This window comes from Apteryx rowi, unplaced genomic scaffold (assembly GCF_003343035.1).
Source record: "Apteryx rowi isolate R43461 unplaced genomic scaffold, aptRow1 scaffold_57, whole genome shotgun sequence".
NCBI lineage: Eukaryota > Metazoa > Chordata > Aves > Apterygiformes > Apterygidae > Apteryx > Apteryx rowi.
In genome coordinates this window covers 225,725-248,786 of record NW_020450838.1, presented here as the reverse complement: position 1 = coordinate 248,786, position 23,062 = coordinate 225,725, and the positions used below count along the sequence as shown (strand labels likewise).

General features: G+C 43.2%; 1 protein-coding gene across 1 annotated transcript in view; it reads left to right on the top strand.

Annotated features, from left to right (window-relative positions):
* The window catches only part of LOC112973832 (kalirin), a 267,351-nt gene extending 244,723 nt beyond the window's left edge, over positions 1–22,628 (top strand). Inside the window, exons 34-35 of the mRNA XM_026082189.1 lie at positions 18,687–18,933; positions 22,618–22,628. Coding sequence (XP_025937974.1) covers positions 18,687–18,933; positions 22,618–22,628 — 258 coding nt within the window. The remainder of the gene's footprint in view (positions 1–18,686; positions 18,934–22,617) is intronic.
* The last annotated feature ends 434 nt before the right edge of the window (positions 22,629–23,062 follow it).

The following is a 23,062-nucleotide window of genomic DNA, read 5'->3' as shown; positions in this document are numbered from 1 at the left end:
AAAAAGATTACTGAAGATTAATGACTCCGTTCTGAGCACCATGGAGCAAATTTCTGAAAATGGTGGTAATTAAATAAAAATATGTGCAGACAACGTGTTCTCAGAGTCAGGAGTGTTGATACCTGCTGGGAGCGGTGAAGTTACTGTGAATCTTCAGTAAAAACATCTGCGGGTATTATTCCTGCATATAGTCTATTTATGCTAAACGGCTATGGTGTTTAATTAGCTGTGCTGTTTTTTATTCGCCTGTTCTGTGATTGTATATTGAGCATATTGACAGGGGCTCGTCACTGGGGCTGGAGGGGGTTGCCTTGCCCTGGGTGGGTGCTGCTTGCCATGTTCGTTCAGCGTAATGACCCCACTGGAGAGACCAGGGCTCTGTTTCGTGCCACCAATCTATCGTAATTTCATGGGTACATTGCTAGTTGTAAGGAAGATGAATACAGAGCTGCAAATTGCTTGCGCTGAATCATAAAACAGGCCTTGTTTCATGAGCCCATTAAGCACATGCCCCTAATGTTAAGCATATGCTGTGCTTTGCTTAATAGGAATAGACTTAGCACTGGCTCGAGGTTCAGTGTATGTTTTGAAGTCCTGCGCTGGTTTGAAGGTCTTAGAGTTGTGAACCTCACTGGGACAATGAATAAAATATGCTGATTGTATTTTCAAAAGTGTTAGATATTTTCGTATTCGGTAATAACATCTTTAACGTTACATGCCACATTAGCGGTAACCAGCTGTCATGCAGCAGGATTTAAAATGACCTTAACAGGAGTCAAAAGAAAGACATTTTGTCTTCCCCAAAGACAACAGTGCACAGTTGGGTTAGAGTTTGCCTTCCTCTGAAGGTGATCAGTACTCCTCGGGATAGGCTCCAACATCACATCTGTTCAAGAGCAGTATATTACAACCTTATGTTACTAAAATCAGAAGAAACATGTATGAGGAAAAGCCTAGCTTAGAAAAAATCTTGTGTATTCTAAGGGGATAAAAACTATAAATTCAAACCAGATGCATAAAGGTTAGGACCATCTTTGTTCTGTTGCAGCAGATCTTACAAAATCTTTTTCGTATTGGTGCTGTGTGCCACATAAGAGAAGATACCTGTTTGTGCCCATCGGGAAACCTGCAAGTACGAGGAATCCATGAAAAACTCAGCGAGCGTCTGCTCTGCCAAGCAGAGAGGAAATAAGTGCAGCCTGAAAGGGAACAATAATTGGTTTTGCAATCTAAACCTGTTTTTAAATTAGCTGTTTGTATGTTAACTTCCTCAAATCAGAAACTTAGCCACCTGTTTCAGTTAACTAGTAAGCCTTTGGCTGAAGCTTAGTCTTTGCAGGAACAGGAGGTAGGTGAATCAGTGGGCACTGAGGGTTCACCGGGACTGCGACAGTGAGGCCAAACTAGCATCAGGCCCCAGTGCTTACTAAAAGGGAGAATGTGCATTGCTGCACACGGTAAAATCCCTGCTGGGGCCGGGATGGCAGTAAAGCTAGCGGGGCTGCCCAGGTGTGATTAAACATTTTCCTTTGCTACCTTGAAGATTTTACGGTTTTGTTTCTGTATCCAGCTCATGATCCTCTTTGAGGACTGCTGGCTTCTCTCTTGGTGCAATAGTAATAGTAGTAATAAGAATCGTGAAATTTGGCCCTGTGTATCTGCTAACCTGCTGTTTGTGGCCAAACTGTTCTAGCCTTCTCCTGTTTGTGGTGAGCTGAAAGCCTGGGGTAAACTGTAACAAAACGCTACGAAGCACTCAGGCAGCCGGTCCTGCCTTTTCCCCTGGAGTTATTTCATGTCCACTGCTGAAAATTAGAGGTGTATGAAGTTTATAATGTGTGGGTGCCTGTGCACAGAAATTTAGTTCCCTCAATATTTACAGAATATAAAACAGTCCTCCTTTTTTAAGGCTAGGATGAACATTTCTGTCACATTAGGAAGGAAACCTTATTTCATTCTGCAGCTGCTATTTAAACAGTATGAAATCTCTTTTTAATCTTAAGCAAAGTTCAAAACGAGATGTTTTAGACATCTGCTAGCTATTATGGGCCATGCCTGCTAGTGGAGGTAATAAATTATAGCCCAGAAGAGAATCAAATGACTTAATACTGTTTTTGTTCATTGCTTCAAAGTTTGTCCTCTTTCCGTGTTATCTGTTCTCCTTTCGGCATGGCAGTCAACAGCCTGCAAAAGCACCGGCTGCTGTGGGCAGGCTGGGCGCGATGGCAGGGAGGTGAGGTTGACGCCCTCTATTTTAGTTAGGGGAGAAACAACAAACAACTTGGTTTCCCTTTTCCAGAGCGGAGATAAATTGGAATCAGTCGGAAAAAATGCACCCTCTGTGCTACGTGCCAAGAAAAAGATGGGCGGTTCTAGCACAATATGGGAGAGAGGGCATTGCGGTTTCCCCGGAAGGGAAGATAACGGATCAGCTTTCTCATTTGTCATGGAAACCTGGTGTCAACCCAGTAACCGTGACGTCAAGGCGGCACTGGCACAGTGACGGTGTTAGTTAATTTAGCACACACCTGTTGAACTGCCAGAGGGGAAGGTATGTTGGTTTTTGCATTCTCCATCCCTGCTTATAAGCGACTTTGGGTGCACCTTTAGAAAGCTCAGGTCCCAGGGCAGTTTTGCTGAGGTGTAGCAAACTTGTACAGTGAGCAGGGGGATCTTTCAGTCGCTTGGAAATTCAGTTAAGAGGCATTTGACCAGGAAGGTTACTGCTCTATCGATACTGTCCTACAAAGCCTCCGATTTGGGGTTTCCTTGTGGAAGGTGATGAGAGCAGGCTTGTGCCAAAGAGCACCAGCTCCCTTCAGTGTATTTGCTCTCCTCAGGAGTAAAGGTTTTGCTGGCATCCATTGAAGCAGCTTTCTAGAGAGACTTCTATAAAGAGGGAAGGCTCATGCCACATCTATAAAAGCTGTACAGTTTGGAATGATTGTTTTCCTGCCAGTTTTTTTTTACTCTGACAGTTTTGTGTTAATTGTTGTTGACTGGCTGTGTTTTCTTTTTGCAAAATGAAAATAGATCACTTCTTCATTTCATTCACTGTTGCTCTCCATATAAAAATGACTAGCTTCCCATTTCTAGTAATTAAAAATAAGCTTATTTCTTTTCACAAGAAAAATGTGTTAGCGGAGAAAACAGGCCACTTTTCCTGGGCTGTTTGTATGAACTAGTGAAATCATATACATGGATGAGCTGTTTTCAGTAGACTTTGAATCAGTAAAAGATTTGCACTGCGCCAATAGTTGATGCAGTTTCTCTTACCATGGCTGAAACATGATTTGACCTCACCTGCATTTTTTGGCTATGCTAGTGCATGATATTTCTGATAAACTAAACTGTGTCCTTGTCATTGCTAAACAATATAAATGAAATTGGGAATTTCCTATCATACAGTTTGTAAGAGAAGAAAAACCTATAGTTTAATGACATGAGTGATGATTCAAATTATGTTGAGTTACAAAGTGGATTTAAGACTGAGAAAAAGAATTGCATAAAATGACATAGGTGAACAGAAAAGGAAACTGGAGTCAGCCAAGGTAAATGACATTTACTGTACAAATAGAAGCCAAATGTGTGAAGCAGAGCCAGAGAGCAGTGGAAACCATTTGAGAGAAAGAACCATCTGGGATTGTGATTTCCCAAATAGCTAATGAATTAAGATGAGTGTTCAGTTGATAACCCATACCATCCTAATAGAGATGGATGATATCAGGTGACTGCCAAGTTTCAAGGAGGTAGGAGAATAAGACTCAGTGATAAACATTTTATTTTCTGTAGAAGATGAAAATCGTCCTTCATGTGAAAGTAATAAAGTTAACTACATGAGTACTTTTGCCGTTGTGGTGAGTATGTGTAAATACCCGGGAAATAACTACAAGAACTATAATCTTTTTTCTGTATTCAGTTTGAAAAATGTTCTACACTCCTCTACAGTTTTTTTTTTTTTAACTCCTCACCAGTGATTTCAAATATAACAGGCTAACAGAAACAGTTATTTTGCGTGATCGACAATCTCTGTAGTATCATTTAATTTTATTCTGGGGGATTTGTGGCTGGAAAACATTATTGTAATAAAACTGAGAGCTTTTATTGTCACTGGTAGGGAAACCAAGACATGGAAAGATGCATGGCCTAGTTTTGAAAGTGCTTCTTTTGACTTCATCATTGATATCAGTTAGAGGTGAATGTGGTCTCTATAATGAAGTTGCTATATGCTCAGCATAACACAGAAGGAGTAAATAGAGATGGAGGCTTGGAACCAAGTCTTTTATTTCTCAGTGACCCCCATCCCTCTCACCAGCCCTAAGGTAGCACCCCATATAGCTACTGCAGAACTGTGTGATCAAATGGTCTGACCAAGTAATTAATGCTTCTCCATTTTCAAAAACTGCTTCTAGTTTTGTGCTGATTGCAAGTACCCAAATCAGTCCTGACTCAAGAAAGAATATAGTTTACAGTTTAAGTCCCACTGATTTTTTGACTGGGTTTGTATGTATGCACAGGTGCTCTCCTGATTCAGACCTACAGTTGGTGTACCTGATATATCAACTTCAATGAATTCATGGTAAAGCATGAAAGAGCCGTTTAGGAAGTCAATGTACTGACATGTCCATTTCCCCCTCAACTTTTATTGTCAGTGCCAAAACTCTCTTCAGATTCTGCAATTTGGGGATTAAAAAAAAAAGAAGAGGAAAAATCTGTAACAAAAAACACTCTCCTCACCTTTGTCTCAATCACTTCCTTCTCTTTCAAGCCCATTTTGCTGGAAAGTGGTTTAAAAGGCTGTACTGCTATGGCTGAAAGAGCACTCTCCACTTTTCAAAAACAGAAAACCTCAGGCATTTTAGAAAGCAGTCAGGATTTGGTAATTTTGATTGATATTTACCCTATCCAACATTAGGCATCTAAAGCAGGTTAGCTGCAACCCCAGGGAAGGTGCCCATCTCTCAGACAGCTGCCCTGTCTCCTGCTGCCTGGCCCCAGCAGCCGCAGCTCGACACGGGGGACCAGGCACCCCTGGCTGTGCCGTGCCACTCCTGCGCCCCGGGGAGCACCCTGGCTGCCCCGCGGGTGCAGGGCTGGGGGCAGATCCAGGGGAGCCCAGGGGCTTGTCAGCACAGGAGGGAGGAGAGGGCTCCTTGACACAGCTGGGTGGTGGGACCAGGGGGGCCAAAACCTGCCTGTCTGCCAAGAGCAGACCTGCCTGTAAATACCATTTCCCCTGAGTTCTGCTGTTTTCTAGGGGGGCTTTTCAGATTCTCTTCACTTTTTTTTCCCATGTCTCCATGGTGCATCTTGCTACTAAAATACCTTTGATCTAGGAGAGGTGGGTTCATTTATCCGTACCTTGTATCAATCCAAGCATTAGTTATGGTACAGCACGGAGCAGTGTGATAGAGAGTCCCTTTTTTTTGCAGGGGGGAAAGACAGGGGAATCAGACAGAAGAGAAGGAAACAGTACAGGCTACGATAAATTATGTACACGCTCTTAATAGGGTCACTACCTGAGAAGGCCTTGTGTGCAAACCCTCAGAATGAAAGATGTTTTACACTGTGTTTTCATCATTTTCTTGCAGAAGTGCATTATTGAAAGAGCCACAAGCTCATAATTATAGTGTCGTGCTGGGTGATGCCACAGTAAAATCATTTTTCTTGCAGTAAAGGCTAAGTTCATTCTTTTTAGTTCAAACATGTTTTCACTCAATTTAGGAATCATGCTGGAAACCAGAGCACTTCGGCAGTTGCTTCTTTAGATTTGATGGGGGTTAATGAAGTTTGGACAGGCAGTTCTGCTACTGCATTGCTTGGGATAGAGGAAATTGCTTACTTATTATTTATCATTATTACTCTTGTCCAAAATGCACTAGCATTTTATGAAAGGAAACAGATGCTTATGCCAAAAATCTTATAGCATAGATGAAGAAATAATAAATTAGCTAGCAAAACAGAATTTATTGAGAGAACATAATGCTATGACTGGAAGAGATGTTCAGCCGAGGAAGTGTTCTGTTGGCTATACAGTTTAAGTAACTGTAAGTAATATAATGTTAATACCATACACACATGCATGGAAGATAGGCTCTGGATGTGAAGAGTGACTAATAAGTGAAGTTTAAGGAAGGTGCAACAGAAGTTACTTATTTCTTTCTTCATTGTAGGGTTTCCAATATTCTGTTCAGGAAACTTATTTCAAAGTGAATCAAGGTTTTATATGGGAATTTCTCAGTTTCATTTTCAGTATTGATCAGCACTGGTGGTTGTTGATTGATGTAGCTAGCTACTGTTGTTGGTATTACACTGTCTTCCTTTGTCCACCCTCAGGGCCCTGCTTTGTCATCTGTCCTCCATCTCCCCAGCCCAGGTCTGCCAGAGCCCTATGCTTTTCCCTTCCTCCACCCCTCTGTGCACAGGCCCTTGGTGTCCCACTTGCCGCTCACCTGCAGCTAGGACACCACGCTGCTCTGGGCCACAGCACCTTCTTCTTCAGAGTCTGCTCCCCACACTCTCTAGCCCAGCTGAAACAAAGCAAGTCACACTCGCTGTTAAACTATGGATTAACTCTCTTGTTTTCAATAGTTATTATCTGCTTTATCTTTTTTTATCTGTTACTATCAAAAAAAACCCCATATCCAACATACCTTGTGTCCCCTGAGCACATATCTTGATATCTACTAGGTAAGGCTTAAATAGAGATTTAGTCTAGGATTTTCAAAAGAAACCCAAAAGAAGCAAGTGTTCAATTCACACCCTCCTAGGTACCCATGAAATCCCCAGCAGCAGCTCTCAATTGAGCTGCCCTGAACATGTCTTCCACATAGTTTTAGAGATGTGCTGGGTATGCTAATGTCAACCATTACATATACTTGGACCTCTGCTGAAAATTTTACAGTCGGCTACTCAAATCTTTTTTTTATCTTGTGCACTGTTGCATTTTATGTTGTTAAACAGCCTGAGGCTATTTGAAGCTCAGTCCTTATCACCCTCCTCTGCCTGTGTTGTGTGCAAAAGAGAAATGTGGTTTGGGGGAACAAAATGAACACATGCATGAGTGTTGTGGGTAAACATAGACATCTGTCTTTGAAAATTGAGGCTTCTTTATTGATTGAACTGAGTCTAGCAAGAACAGAAGGAAACAAATTCAACAGGAAACCATTTACATGTAACAGCAATTGCACAGGGCAGAGTATATTGTCTGAAGTGTCTTCAGTGAAAGAACTGAAGCAGGAACTGGGAATGTGCTTATCAATAGCCCTTATTATTCTGTTCATCCTTTGATAAATGAACACAGCAAGTTCTTTTAGGTTCCCCTCAATCTTTTACTTGTTTGTGCCGGACTTCATTGATCCGTATTTAGCCCTCTCTCATAATGTGACATGACAGCAAATGTAAATGGCAAAGTCAATGAACATTTCCTATCAGCTGAAACAAAGCAAGTCAGATCCATTATCAAACTCTTTAGATTTATGTTCTTGTTTGCAAGAGAATTTATTACCATCTTAGAAACTAAAACAAAAAAAAAGTCTGCAATCATTTTTTGTTATTGTAGTTAAAGGAGAACAATTTTATGGGAGGAGTGTCCTCTGGGAATGCTCCAGTCAATTCTATCAAACAGAGAGGCCAAGAATGATAAAATTCAAAACCTGCAGCTGCTGGTTTCTTTGGGAGTTACATTACAGTAGTACAAGCAACAACCTTTCATTTTAAAAAGGGAAGCATATGACTGCAGCCAAAGTCCTTTCAACGCTATTTTAGGTAAGCTGATCTGCATGAAGGCCATTGTAATCTCTTGTGCTGCTCAGGTTTTAAGCGATATTTTTCGTTTCATAATGCGGTGTCTGTGTCCACTGAATACATCTGCTTAGATGTGCCAGGCTCGATCATGTACCCTGTTACATCACTTGGCAAATGAGGTCACACCAACTAAATAGCAGTATTATGGAGAGGAGAATGAGAGTTCTAGGATTTAACCATTGGGAGTCAAACTACAACCCACCACGATGGCTGAAAAAGATGTTGCAATGCTGAAAAGGCTCAGTGGGTGCAGTGGACAGGGCAGGGAACAGGGAAGACTCAAACACAAGCGATCATCTCCCTTGAGACCCTCTTTCTGCGGCATCAAACAGTGATGGAAGGCATGGGCATGCAACGTTTTTGCAAACTCTCCAGCTAGGAAGGGGCATGCTTCACACAGTGTTCATACAAAGAGCCTATTCTCAGCAGGAATAGCATGTTCTCATGTGGTGATTAATGGGAATGCTCAGCTGGAGCATATCATCATGATGAGACTTTAGCATAACAACCAGTAAGCTACAGGCATTGGAGGGAATAGCTGGGGGAGAGGGAGAAAGGTCCATGGGATTGCCTGGCTGTCTCCAGCCACTACCAGACTTACTGCAACTGCCTCAGCCAAACAGGGTCCAGAGCTTACATTTCAGCCCAAGCCTCTTGAAGGCTTTACCAGAAGCATTATTACTTCCAACTGATGAAAATTCATGGGCTGTTTTGTATGTGATAGAAGTAGGCACGAAACGGACAGGCTGTGCAGAGCTGAGCGGCGTTTGCAGAAGGCCCCTCTGCCTCTCCTGGTGTGAAAGTCCTGTGAATTGTGTGGGTGCCAGGGACAGTGCAACGCTCTCTGCCATCATGCATTTGTTCAGCCTGAGGCCTGCCTGGTACCCAGCGTTGTCAACAGTCCGTGTCAGTAACGTGCACTTTTTTTTTCAGTACATAATAAATCCCTTTGGAAATTCCCATTCTGCAGTGAAACACCTGCGAGGGGAAAATGGGCAAGAAAACATGCCAGTCAGGACCAGGTCTTCTTTCTGAAACCTGAAATGGTACAGCTTTGAGAAAAGTGCCACTCACTGTACTCATTCCTCTAGGTGCGTTTTCTGTAATCTCGGATCTGAATTTGCCTTTACATTCTATTAGACGAGCCTACTGAAAATCATTATGAGCAATTTATCTAAATCCACCTTTGAGTTAATTCTGGGCCTAAGGCCCTGATTTATAGTAATGGGACCTAGGGACCCACAATAAAAATGAAAAATAGCAGCTATTAAATCTGTAGAAAGGAAACGACTGGGAAAAGGAGGGGGATGCCAAGCTAGTCTCTCCAGCAATGGCAGAGGGGAGTCAGACTTACAGGACCATATGGCTTAGACATAGTTTGAATAATCTCTTCCAATTAAAAATAAAGCCAGAGTTATATAAAACATCTGTTCTCTGAATTCAGGAGTTTGGGCAAAAAAACATCAGGGGATAGTTTAAATCCTTCATCATGCTTTTGGTTTCTCTGTTCAGATTCTTACCCGTTTTGAGGAGCTAATATCCCTGAAGGAGGAGTGTTTGTGGTTTCCTATGGTGCTACCAAGCGTCAATGCAGGCTTTTACATTTCTGATTTTTGCCAACTCCCCAGCCACACTCCCTTCAGATATCCAGCCTTCGTTGCGAAGGGGTGTCTGTTTTAGGAGACCCCAGAACAACTGAGGCAGGTCAGTGAAGAGAAGCAGAGGGTCTGTGCTGAACAGGCAGTGCTGGAGCTGGGCTGCTGCGAGAGGCAGGAAGGCAGGTCCTTAACCACAGTGGGAGTGAGGCATAGCTGTCCACTGCGGAGGGTAGCTATCTAATATAATCTGGCTTATATGTATCTAAAACACAATGGTACTTAGCCACTAAATCCTGATCCTTGCACACCAGCAGGGGTAAAGATGAAAGTACAAGATTATCCTTTTTCTGCCTTCATGCATCACTCTTTACTGCAGGACTGTAATAGAAAAAAAAAAAAAAAAAACACGCAGCCTTGAAGGAATCTTCAACTACTTGTCTTGGAAATGTCTGGGTTTTATTTGACTGGGGGAGGGAGATGTGTTGCAGATGCGATTAGAAATTATATCACTTTCTGTAACTCCATTAAAAGTATAACTGTACAGACAGCAACATACCTATCTAAAATAATTATCCAGATTTTAAAGGAAATATGATCTGGGGATATCTGTATCCAGCAAACTCGATCCAGTGGCACAAACTGAGATTTGCTCTGTTGTAAAGTATCCCTAGGGTGACCTTATTATCCTCTTCCTGTGAACATCATTTGCTTCCTTCCCAAGAGGACATCATTCTGAGTTCCCTCTGGTGGTGATTCTGAACCACTGGTCTTGGTTCTTCAGGATGCTATTTTTATTTCAATGTAATTTAAAAGCAGAGGTAGCTAATGTACCATCAGGGAATCAGTAGGTTCTCTCCTGGCAAGCAAACAGTGGGGGTCATACTCAGCTGGGAACAATGTTTGAGAAGGAACAGGGCTGCTGGAAGGTGACTTGATTCCTTTCTTCTCAAAACTCTGGCAAGGGCAGAACTCCCCAGTTAGATAAAGGCAGATGTGCACAGTGCTCCCCTTTTGCAGAGGCACCTGTGTGTGTCCCATTATACGTGCTTTTCTTTCTAAAGCTGCTGTTAGAACTGAACCCTCCTGCTCAAATGGTACCAGGTGTGTGATGCAGACAACTCTGCTTCCATTTTAAACTCATCAGCTGCATAAACCTTTTACTGTGCACACTTTGCCTGTGCTGTTTGTACATGGAGATGTCTCACAAAGTCCCTGGTCAGAATACACGATCAGATCTAGTGTACTTGCTAGCCATATCTTCAGAGATGAGGTCTGATGAGTCATATTTTGACTGAGGAAACCCTTGACATCCTAGGTCAAGATTGTCGGCTTTGCTCAGACTGCACTAGACATATGAAAGAAAGCAACTAGTCATTACTCTCAGATTTTCAGGCTATTCTTGTACTTGTGTTAACCCTGTGTGAGTTTAGAAGCTCTTGTGGATGTGAGAGACAAAAGGTTTATTTATCTTGGAGGGTTTCAGCCATGCCCCTTTCTCATCCTCTACAACATTGGTAGCAAATGGTTTTGGAGCTAGTCATGCTGCTCTGTGTCACTGAGGGGAGGTGGATGACATCTGCCCCATTGTATGCTTCTCCAGGGAAGGGAATGGAATTCGGGTACCAGCCAAATGCCATGAGAAAACCTTGAACAGTGCATGATCAAACACAGACTGTTGCTCTTGTTCAGCTTGTTGGGCAAAGCAAGTCTGATCACCTTTATCTACTAGTTTTACTTTCTGGAAAAAAGGCTCCAAAAATAATTCACATAGCTCCATTCAAGCTGTTCTGCAGATGTCTTAGCATATCCCTGAGTGCAAAATCCAGCACAGCCAGGATATGGTTGTTTAGTAGGGACTCTGGCAAGAGATGCTGGGCAGGAAAGGTGTATGTTATTTCAGACCGTAACACCAGATTTCCTTTCTGTTAGCATATTTATATGTCCCATGTGCCATCACTGTCTCTTCTTCCTGCTGTGGAATGACGTACTATATTTTGATTTATAGAATGCTGCACATCCAAACACCTCTGTTGTTATTTCCTCACTGAGAGGAGCAAAGCTGGTACATTTGGGCTACAGGGCTGTCACCATGATCCCAGACAGATGTTTGACTAATAGCTCAAATATAAAGAGACATCTTTATGAAGCAAGGGCTCAAGCAGCAATCCTCTTCATTTGGTCACACAAAACAGAAGGAGTGAGAAGCACCGTTTCCATCTTAATGAAAGACAAATACAGGGGCTTGAGGACCAAGAAAGACTGTCAGTCAAGCCAGGTATTCTCCAGCGAGTTCCCGATTCTAAATTGGATTTGGAGCAATTCTACTGACCATGATGATGTTATTCCTGGCTCAGCTCATAGCTCCTGAAATACAGTCTATCCACACAGAAACACCTCCATACTGATGTAGCAAAGCAATCCCCAGAACTGCCAGAGCTATCTGCTCAGCATCCCTCAGCTGCAGAGGGCTTAGAGGGAGGAACATGGGTGACTCAGTGTCTGCACTGCAGACAGAGCCAGTTACAAAGTAATAAAACTAAAGCAATTCTCTACTTCTTAAATTCCTCAAAGGCTTCTTCTGGATTTAATCTCTCTCTAACCTCCCAGTAAAAAGAAAAATTATACGAAGTTACAGAAATTTTCACAAAGAACTCTGCAGGGGGTAGGATTTCTAGACTCTAGCTGTCCCCCAGCCAGAGTGACAGTTCTTGGATTTATTTCACTGCAGACAGAATCAACATCTAAGTATCTTACTCACTTTTTTAAATCTCTTGATAAGAATGCAAATCCCATTCTTTCTCTCACTGCCTCTCTCACCCTCTTGAAATAGGCTGTTTATGGTGACTAAATGCTTCTATCCAAAACTGGCTGTCATCCAAAACCAGATGGGCAGAAAGCCTTAGAGCAACAGAAAACTAGCAATTTATGTTAGTACACAGTACAGCACCACACAGAAAGCTTTGTTTAAACTAGCAGAGGTCTGTGTCCTGTTGAATATATGTAAATAACCATCTAGTGTGGATTTCTGCGATGATGTTGACATATTCTTAAATACTTAAATACTCTAAGCAGCTCTTCTAAGCCTGATAGATTCATCCTCCATTGTCGATTCTTTGAGTGAAAATCAGATGTTGGCTTGAGATTTGTGGTACAGAGTAAAAAACTTCTTACCTACCTGAAATATATTGATTTTTACCTACATCTGTAGATGCTGTTCATTGTTGATTCTGCTTCTGAACATTTTGGTTTTATGATTGAAAAATATATTCATGGGGAAATTGGAGCATTTTAGGAGCAGAAAAAGAAAAAAAAAGGTAAACATGAGCCAATGATCCAGCAGTTTTAATAATGGAGAACCCTGCATAATTTAGCATAATGAGTTGGGCTGGGCATGGTTCTTTACATTATAAGCTGTTTTTAAATAGCTTAAAAATGCACAAAAGGATACTTGTGTGTTACCTACTGACAAAATAACTTAGGCAGTAGCCAGGCTTTAGGCCAGACAAATGACAGTCTAATAGCTGCATGCAGGAACAGTTAAATTTTAGGCTTTGGCAAAGGGATGTCATCTTCAGCTCAATGTGCTTTTTAGATAGTGTGGTACTCAAATGGAGTTCAGGCAAATGTGAGAGAAGTGATATAATGCACTGACACTTACTCTCCTATCCTCTATAACTACTCAATTTTGAGAAGGGTCTGAGCAAAATATGCACATATTTGGAACAGGGAACCCCAAATATGACTGCTTTGTTTACCTCACTTCACGAGCTGGCAACAGGATTGCTTGAGTGGAAATTATTCCTCGGCACTCGGCCTGGGAATTCAAATACAGGACCGGGGGACGGGGACCCATGCAGGCACATGCAGCATCTGCCCCAGGGCTGTCTGAGAGGAGATAGCAGCATTGCAACCCCCTGGCTGCAGTCCGGCCCTCAGGGACTACCAAGAGCATCAGGTGCAGTTCACTGACATCACGGGTGACCGTCCTCTCTGTTATGTGCCCTTGCATGTCACAGACCACAGCATGGTTCCTGAGCCCTTCTAACAACTTAAGATCTTAGTTATAAAAGAACTAAGACCTTAATTACCGTGCTGTGCCACAGGAGGGGACACCAGCATTTTGCACTCTTGCAGAAACAGCATATGGAAATGCTGTTGCAGTTGTTGGGGTATCATGTATTTATTCACTTATGCTGATACAACAACCACCACAGTATTACTGTCACCAGTTCTGCACCTCTCGCAGCTCGGGTTTGTTTTTAGAACCAGTGTGAGATCCATTACAGTTTTCAGGATAAACTGTTTAGTTTCCCAGCACAGAAGTGCCTGAGGAATCCTTCTCCAGAGACCCATCTCCCCCAAATCCCTGCTCACCCTATTAGAGAGCTATTCATTCTTATTTCACTTTAAACTGGAGTGGATTAAATACCAGTTAAGTTGTATTCTAGCAAGAAGGAAGGACAGCCTGTGACTAACAGGTCTTTTCCATCTGGAGTATAATGATAAATAAGCTGCTAGCGTTCAGCCTTGCTTTTGCTGGCTGTGGCACTAGCTGGAAACCAAACAGATGCAGCAGTGGCCACACACACATGCTGTGATTCAGGACAGATCAGTGCACGGTAATCCTGCACTAAACAGTACCATCTGGCCCCCGGAGCTTAGCTGGCTCCTGTGCTTGGAGCAGCTTGGATGTCCTGACAACAGGACATGTCCACATCTGGGAGCATTTTGGTGGCTTGCGTTTCACCCTTCTGGGGTTGACGGGCACCTCGTTTGGGTGTTTCCAAGCGAAAGGTTGCAAGGGCTCACGCAAGTCATGACAAAATCCATTCATCAGAAGCAGTGTTTTAAGTAAACTGCTCACAGGAGCGCTCAGAGTCTGGTGAGCAAAGTCTGGCTGTAGAGGTGATAGTTTTCAACCACTGCGTGACTGGGTCCCTGCAGGCATTGGTGGCATAGGGCAGGGCTCTATTCTAGCTCAGGTTTAATCTACTTTGGCACATCCTGGTGAGGACATTTATGCATTGAATATGTAATTATGCTTTCCAGCCCAGGCGCAAGTGAAAGCAGAGAGGGGGAGACAGTTTCCTGGCGGCGGGCAGCTGCTGTTGCTGCGGCAGCTGCTTCTGTGCAGTGCGGAGGGAGAGCGAGGCTCTCGCTAGCTGCTTTCAAGACATACGGCACATTCACCCTGGACTGTTCGGGGCCCTTCTGCTTCATTGTTGCATTTTGCTATTTGCTTTTGCCAGTCGCTTTTCTTCTTATTTTAAGGTCACGAGAAATTACATTCCTTTCTGTGTAATTCATTAGATTTGTCCCTGCGTCAGATGTTTTAGTTATGTTTTGTGCTTTGCCAAGGCATGTTGCATCGTTATTTTTATTTTAATCTCTCTCACTGATCCTGTTGTACAATACACAGATTAGACTGATGTCTGGGTTTTAAATATATCCAGTCAACAGCTGTAATGGTGGGTTTTATCACAGGAATAATAAAAGTAAACTTGTCACAGACTAAAATATGAAACCATTTACCTGTGAAGTAAAACCTTGAGGGCATCCTCTATTTTCTTTCTCTTTCCAAACCAAACGCAACATGTGACAAACCAGCAGCTCCTCTGTATCCCAGTTTGCATACTCAGAGGTAGAGAGAAGCACGATGGACTTCTCTGAGATTGTAAAGTTCCCCTCTAAAAACAAATTGAATATGTAACAGCTTGAGGGAGCACTTCACAGGTGAAAGGATTTCTGTCATCGGGAATCAGATGTATTTGCATTATTCTTAAGTGGCTTACCAATTCTATACAGATTAGTGTAATATAATCTTTCTAGAGAGATTACTTTGCTGTGGGTTAATTTGGTAAGCAAATGTTCTGTGTGATGTGGAGGTGTATAAGATACTTACAGAACAGGCATGAGAAATACTTCGCAAAAGGAAGAATTTCCCTTTCTGCTCTTTGTGACCACAGTCAGCACCTAAAACTAATCTGTGGGCACCCAGCTGGGTTAGCTCTTTGCACCTACTGTCTGCACCTGCAAAAAGGAAGCTGCTTCATTCCTCCTGCCAAAGCAGGGTCTTTCCCTGCAAACGTATTCTTGGCCTCAAATCTGAGTGCTGTCGGCTGCTGCCGAATTGGGTAGGAGTCCTCCAGAGGTCACCGATCAGGACCTGCCTTTCTAGCACTGGCTCCTCCAGCAGCGAGTCAGAGCGCGGCGGAGGCCCTGGTCCATGTTCCTGTCCAGAGGATGCCGGAGAAGCCAGCAACATATAAAAGGGAGCCAAGAGAGGTTAGCTTCCTAACTCAGACATCAAAGATAGGTTTCTATAGCCAGGGGAGTGTGAATATCTCCCCTGCTGAAGAAGAGTTTGATCACATCAGGTGCTGAGCAGCTCCCAGAGGTGATGATTACTTCCAGTTCTCATTATATTAAGTAGCTGTTTCTAATGAGTCAGAGAAAATAGGAGCTTGGGGCTATATGGCACTTGAGAGTTGTGGCGCACATATGCCTTCTCTGGGATAACATTTACAGGTGTTGTCCTGATTGAAGCATCTGCTTTTATCACAGATGTTTAGCTATTTGAGAAAGGATTGACAGAGGCCTGTGATAGACTGACTGGATGTTAGCTGCTCCTCGGCCCGCTGTGCGCAGGCTGCAGGAGGGGAGCTGCTCAGGGCAGTCCTTCTAGGCTGACGCCCCGGGAAGTGCTTTGCTGGTCCCAAACTTGTCAAAGTGGTGTCTTCACCAGGCCTCTTTCCCTGTGATATTTCAGGGCTATTTCACCTTTCCTGCTTAAGCAATAAAAATGATTGATTTTTCAGAAATCAAACTGACCATCTGAAGAAAAGCTTTGACTACTCTGGAACATCCCCTGTCCCTACTATTTGAAATGATGGGTCTTGGGCTCCTGTTTGAAGGGAGCCCAGGACAACATACAGCCAGGCCCTTTGTGCCCATACATCATACCTGCACCCGTACGTAGATAAGCACTTGGTCTGAAGACGAGACAGTTAATTCCTTACAGCAAATTAGCTTGCTGTGTGATGGCAAACACGGACACCTAGTGGCACTTTAGTGCAGGGCATGAGATGCTTAAAACTAACTTCTGGAAGAGAAGTAGATACAGCAGAGTACTTGTTCACATATTTTCCCCTAAAAGAGGGAGAAGTTGGATTATCTTCAGAGAAGATATAATAAATAACATAATGTGGGGGAAAGAAAACTTATTTAGCAAGAAGTAGTGAAAGAATTAAGTGAGATTCATCACATTTGGAGAGATTTGTCAGTGTATTGCCAAGAATTAATCAGGGTTTTCTTGAGCCTTAAATCTCTCACAGATACCATATCAGATGGGAAAGACTTTCTACTTCTCAAATTAATCCACAGCAAAGAAATCTCAGCAAGTATTTTAGCAATCTCTTGCTCTTACAATACCTGTGAATGTTTGTATTCTGATTATGTGAAGATTGTATCAGTGTGACAGATGATGGGTTTGTTGATTAACTGCTTAGCTAGGTGCTAAACTGAACTCTTGCCGCGCTTTCATCAACCAACTGAGCTCTCTCTGCCAGGATTAATGCTAGCACTCTTGACTGTTTGAATAGCCTCAAACAGCTGCCATGGTTTGTTTTGTTTGTTTTTTCTACTTATTTACAAATAATCTTTCAGAGCAATGTTTCCTTCTTCTTCCCCAAATCTAGCATTTCGTCTACGGCAGAGACACAGGACAGGTGAGAACCAGTCCTTGTCCACTGATCCCTTTCTGTAATTGTAAATATGGCAACTGTGAATGGGATTTCTTTCATGCCTGCTTTAGACACGTGAACTGCTATGTTACTGAAGTGGGGAGAGAGGCTGCTCCCATGGGAGTGTGCGTTTGGGGTTGCTCGGGCTAAGATAAGGGGTTGTGAGACTCTACCAGCCAAAGAGTGAAGTCTGCAGAGAGGAGTGTAAGGGAGGTGTGCTCCGAAGGGGCTCACCCATTCAAGCTGAGAAGCAGTTCCCAGTTCTCACTGATTTCCCAGGGGTACTTAGCATCTTACAAGATTTGTCCCAATTCAGTTATATGTACAAGTGGTTTCTTTAAAAAGATTCTAATATGCTTATTTTTAGCTTGATATCCTGAGAAAGTGATATTTATAGGATTACACTGTTCTGAAGCAGTTTGTTTACCATTCTCATCTTATTAACTTTTCAATCAGTGGACTAATTTCAATGAAATTTGACAGTGAAATAAGAATTTCAAAGATTCCTGCATGTTTCAGGGAAACAGGCAGCAAGTGGAGGAGAAGAACCCAAACAAGGGCCTCAAATGACAGGCAGACACTAAGGAATCCACACTGGAAAGTTAGAAACCAGAAAAAGCTTAGATTTGTGCTCACACCTTTCTAGGCACCAGAGAATCCAACCATGAGATCCAAATCTATAAGAAAAGAAAACAAGCTTCGTTAGTTCTGCTGCTTGTGGAATCACTTTTTCTGTTACATTCTGCTCTGTACACAAACACTTATATATCAGGTCTCTAGTTACATAGAGACCGTGGTTAAACAGAGACCAGTATTGTTCATTGAGAGTCGCATGGTGTGAGATTGAAGGAAAGCAGTGGGTTGCCAGCACTCAGTATGGAAGTAAGATGGTACATTTATTCTTAGATACAAATCCTGGAAGTCAGCATGTAATCAGTCACTCCACGTTTATATGCATACACCTCTGTTTTCCATCAGAGAGCATGGGAGGAGCTTTTCTGATCTGCTCCCTCAGGATCCCCTAGTCTCCTAAGAGGTCCCTACAGCAAGTCTGGGAAGATGAGGGCATGTTTCTTGTCTTGCAAAAAGTTGTAGCTGTTTCCTTGCCACACTGATGGCATGTGGAAATGTGTCTAGCTCATGCTATAAAGGAGCGAGTTGAAATTTGTCCTGCCACAAGGCAGAGTGTGGCAGAGACCTGGGCTATTGTCGTTCTAGAAAGTCCAAGAAGCTAAAGCAATAAAAAAGCACATGTTCTAATAAATATCCACCCACAGCTAGGAAATGGCAGCATTCAAAACGTTACTGGGTGGGTAGCTTTTGATTTCTCAGTTCAGCCCAGCAGTATCAATAAGAACTAAAGGAAACCAGACTCAAAATACTTTGAACTTTGACAAAAGAAATTATTAACTTGGCTTCTAAGAAATACAAATATCTACCTATCTTTGCCAGTGTAAATATAATATAAAGATGATTTGGCTTCCTCCTGCGCGCTCTAACGTCTATTCCCATTCTTTTCTTTTCTGTCAAACCTGGACAGTTGTCTGGAGGCTGTGAACTAACCGTGGTGCTCCAGGACTTCACAGCCGGCCACAGCAGCGAGCTGAGCATTCAAGTCGGGCAGACCGTGGAGCTGCTGGAGAGGCCGAGCGAAAGGCCCGGCTGGTGTCTAGTCCGCACCACGGAGCGGAGCCCGCCTCAGGAAGGCCTGGTCCCCAGCAGCGCTCTCTGCGTTTCCCACTCACGGAGCAGCGTGGAGATGGACTGCTTCTTCCCGTCAGGAAAAGGTAGGCAACAGTCTGGCAGGTGTCAAGACTGTTTCAGATTTCCCCCTTTGTATCACGTAAGCGCAAAGCTGCTAGGGCTGTTTTTGTCTTCAAGCAGTTGGCATAAGTAAAAGACCGTTTAGTCTTTAGTGAGTTTTGTTAATGGGTCTGTGTGAATCAGCACCGCTCTAGCCTAGCTCCATCTCCATGAATCAATGTTTGTATGTGTGTGTCCTTTGCTGTGTGGCAGTCATTATTGTCGCGAGATGCTGGGATAAAAATGAGACCTTTTAAACAACAAAGGGAATGGTTTCAGTGCCTGAAAGCCTAGAGGGAGGGAAAGTCAAGTTGCATATACATCCAGGATGCCCCAAATCATGGATATGTTATTTTATGAATACCACAGTGTACACTAATGCCTGGTCTTCTACTATTTCCCTGCTGCCTGTCTGCCTATTATTGCAAACAAGCCACCTGCGAGTACTGGTACACTTTACTGACTAGTGAATTGGAGGCTGTGTGTGTAATGGTACAGTACAAGGGGGAAAGAATCCTTTACGATTAGCATGCAGCAAAACAGGTCACCAGTATTAACCTGAGAGCTTGTGCATTTATGTCAGTTTGCAGGAAAATGACTTGCCTTTTCATACAAACACATGCAACGAGTGGTGAAATATTGTTCGTTTCTGTGGTGTCCGTGGCCTATTTAGTTTGGTGTTCTGTTTCGAGTAATGTGTGTCCCATGCATGGCACCCATGCAACAAGTCATAGGAGATACTCGAGACTGATAGACCAGAAACTGTTTGACTTGACGTGGCCAGAGCAGGTCCCTTTTATCGAATTGCTGCACCCCAGCTTGGCCACAAACAGTGCCAGTAAGGCCCAGGGAGAAAAGGCTCCTACCGTCCCATTCCTGACTTCAAACCTGCAACCTGAACTGGCCTTTTAAATTTGTTTTTTCCCTCTGCAGTAGGGGAAATAGAATATGATCCTTTCTTGTTTGAACAAATTAAGCTTGGTGGGTTTGTTTGTTTTGAGAAAAAGCATTTAAGCTGAGGTCTATTCTGTCTTTGTTCCATGCCTGCAACTCCCACTGCTGTCGATGGGAGCTGTGCACGCACCAAGGAAAACAGAGAGTAAGGCCAGGCTCCTGGGCCTCTGTTGTGCTAAAGACCTGGAGTAAGAGTTTCCATTAAAAAGCGGCCTGAACCAAAACAGGGGAAGGAGAGCTGGGCTTTTCCCCTCAGCAGTGTTTTCCTCTCAGCAGTGTTTCTCCTTGCCCTGTTTTGCAAAAGGAAGGAGGTGAAGTCACTGCTGGCTGTGCAGGAGGTCTGCCTTGCAAACTCCGAGCTTCTCACGCACATTTAGCTCAGACCTGCTGCCTCCCATCCCAGCCGTAAGCCTGAAGCCCTCCTGGCCTCCCATGGCTTTCGGTTCTGCTGCCACAGCAACTTGGCCTGGTCCTCTGCTTCTCTAGAAGGCACTGCTGGGTGGTCCTCTGAGAAGCACTGCAGGTACTTACATGCAGGTTAATATCTGTGAAACAGAAAAGTAAAGGTGAAAATTAGCCTGGCCTGGAGTGACTCACTGGAAGCAAGAGGTGTGCCTGGTAGGTGCATGGTACAACAGTTGGGCTTGCATCCGCTGCTGAAGGACATTGTGAAATGCCAGTCAAACCTCATTCAAGCACTCTAGAATCAAGAGTTTTCTTTCAAGTATTTACAGGAAATCCCAAGGAGGAAGGAATCAGCATAGTCAGTGGGCTGAGGGCTGGCAGGGAACACGGTGGCTCTGCTTCCGGCATGATTGCGTGAGCTTCAGGGCATAACCACACCGCAGGTGTGGCGAGACGGGCACAGTGCTGGGCTGCAGCTCGCAGACGAGAGCAGGCTGTCGTCTGGGAGTCATCTGGCTGCGTTAGCACAGCACCGAGCCTGAGCCAGCAAGCTCTGCCATGCTGCAGGACAGGTAACCTTAGCCCAGCCGTCATGCAAACATGCTGTGACTACTTCCAGGTTGGAGCTGACTCTTGTCCCATCGTTTCCGAGCAGGTGCAGGGTGAGCCTGGGGCATGTTTGCTCCAGCCATGTATTCAAGGCCCTTATTTCCTTGTATCTCTTTCCCCCACAGCTTCCTTTTTCTTCCTGCACGTACCAAGCCTACATCAGTGAGCCTCAGTATTAATGCGGTCTCCAGAAGTGATGCTAGAAATAATAAAAATAACCACCTAATCACAGTTTTGGTCAGAGCACAGCAAGTAGGTTCTTTTGTATCTAATCAGTTCTCCCTCCATTAGGAAAACAGGAAGTTGTTTAAACCAGATGAACAGATGCTTGGAATAAAGAAGTGAGGTTAAGTTTAAAGGGGGAAATGCATTAGCCACTGGAAAAGCCTGCCAGTCTCATGAGATGCTGCAAAGGTTAGGTTGATAAATGCCCCTGACTGTTAAGAGTCACATCCATCTCTACTTCCAGTTGCTTTAGGCATGATTTGGACCAGGAATCCCTTGGTCCAGGCTTCCGAAGTTTCTGGCCCTTCTCTACAACCTAGGACAAAGGCTGGCACGTCTTATATCAATGTAAAATGGTCTTCCCCCATCTATTTTGAATATGTAAACATACACAGGTGCAGAAGAGCAGGATAATAGCTGATGTCTTACAGTTATCAAGATATGTCATTCTTTGCTTTTACAAGCACTACAATTTCAAGAACAGAAAGCCTCTGTACTTAAAATTTAGTGTTCCTAATAGTAAAATTTGCCATCTACGATATACATACACAAGTTTGTCAAATATTAAAACATAGTTGCATCTGCTTAGTGGAAAATGGCAAATTATTGTGTTTTGTTCTATATAAATTATGGTGGACTGTTAACATAAATTATGTGGCCCAGAGCAGCTACCTGTCATCCTTAAAATGAAAGACTAAAGAAAATAAGATGTATCAGTCAACATCTGAACCAATGAGGACTTGCAAGGTTCAGTGAGATTGCCGGAAGAGTTTGTAGAGCATCAGTGTAAGTCCTCACCAGATTAAAAATCAGCCTTTTTTAAAAAGCCTCACTGAATGCCACTGGAAATGCAAAATCAAAGTTCACAACTGAAGATGCAGTCTGGCTGTTCCTAATTTCTTACACTGTTCCTTTAAAAATAGTTATTGAGTTTAAGTAAAAGACTGCAACAGGAAAAAGGTGGTGCAAATATAAGAGGGCAACCCCCTAATATAACATTCCTTTTGTTTTTGATGAAACTTCTTTCCAGGTTTCTCTTGTCATTAATCAGCAAAAGTAAAGGGATTTTAAGGATTAGTCTCTCAGCCCTCCATCTGACTTCTGGCTGTGTTTCTTTGGAGGATACACATTTGATTTTTTTCATGACTTGACTACAGTTCAGGGCCCAAGTGTAGCCCTTGATGTCCTTCCTTTCCAGTGTTCTGGCAGTGTTTGCAATTACCCTCTGTAAAAAATGCAAATAGTTTGCTAGGATTCACCATTCCCAACTAATTTATGGATAACTGAGTAAAAGGAAGTGGTCTGCAATCTCTGCTACTGTACTCGAGAATTTGTGGTTTTGGATTTTTTTTTCTGATGAACATTCCTAAGGAAAGAAAAAGAAAGACCTGTGACCCACTAAGAATGAGACTGTTTGAACTATCCCATGTGACTTGATACAGGAAAACAGTGACTTTTATTCCTGTCTCTTTTAGTCTACAATTGAGCTCTAAGATATTAAATATAAATTTCAGAGTAGGAGAGAAATCTGTATGGATAGAAAGCAACATAATGACCTAATCAATATTCATTAAACACTCTGGGACAGGCATATTCCTGGTGTCAGCCTGTTAGCTTCAACTGGGCGATTCCAAATTTGAATTTGACCCATGAAGCATTTAGAAGAACTCTTGTTCTTACAGCTGTGGTCTTATCACCCAACATCTTTCACACAGCATTTAGAGAGTAACAAAGGCTAATTCTTGCAGTAATTTTAAGCAACCTCTATCACCAAAGGGGAAAAAAAAGAAGTTGAAAAAACCACCAGGGTTTTATGGCTTTTGGTTTGAGCTGATGATATGCAGAGGGATCCCATTCAGGGCCCCAGACCAGATCTTGCCTGCAGGATGCTTGTGTCTGGCCCCCATCCCTGGAGGAGAT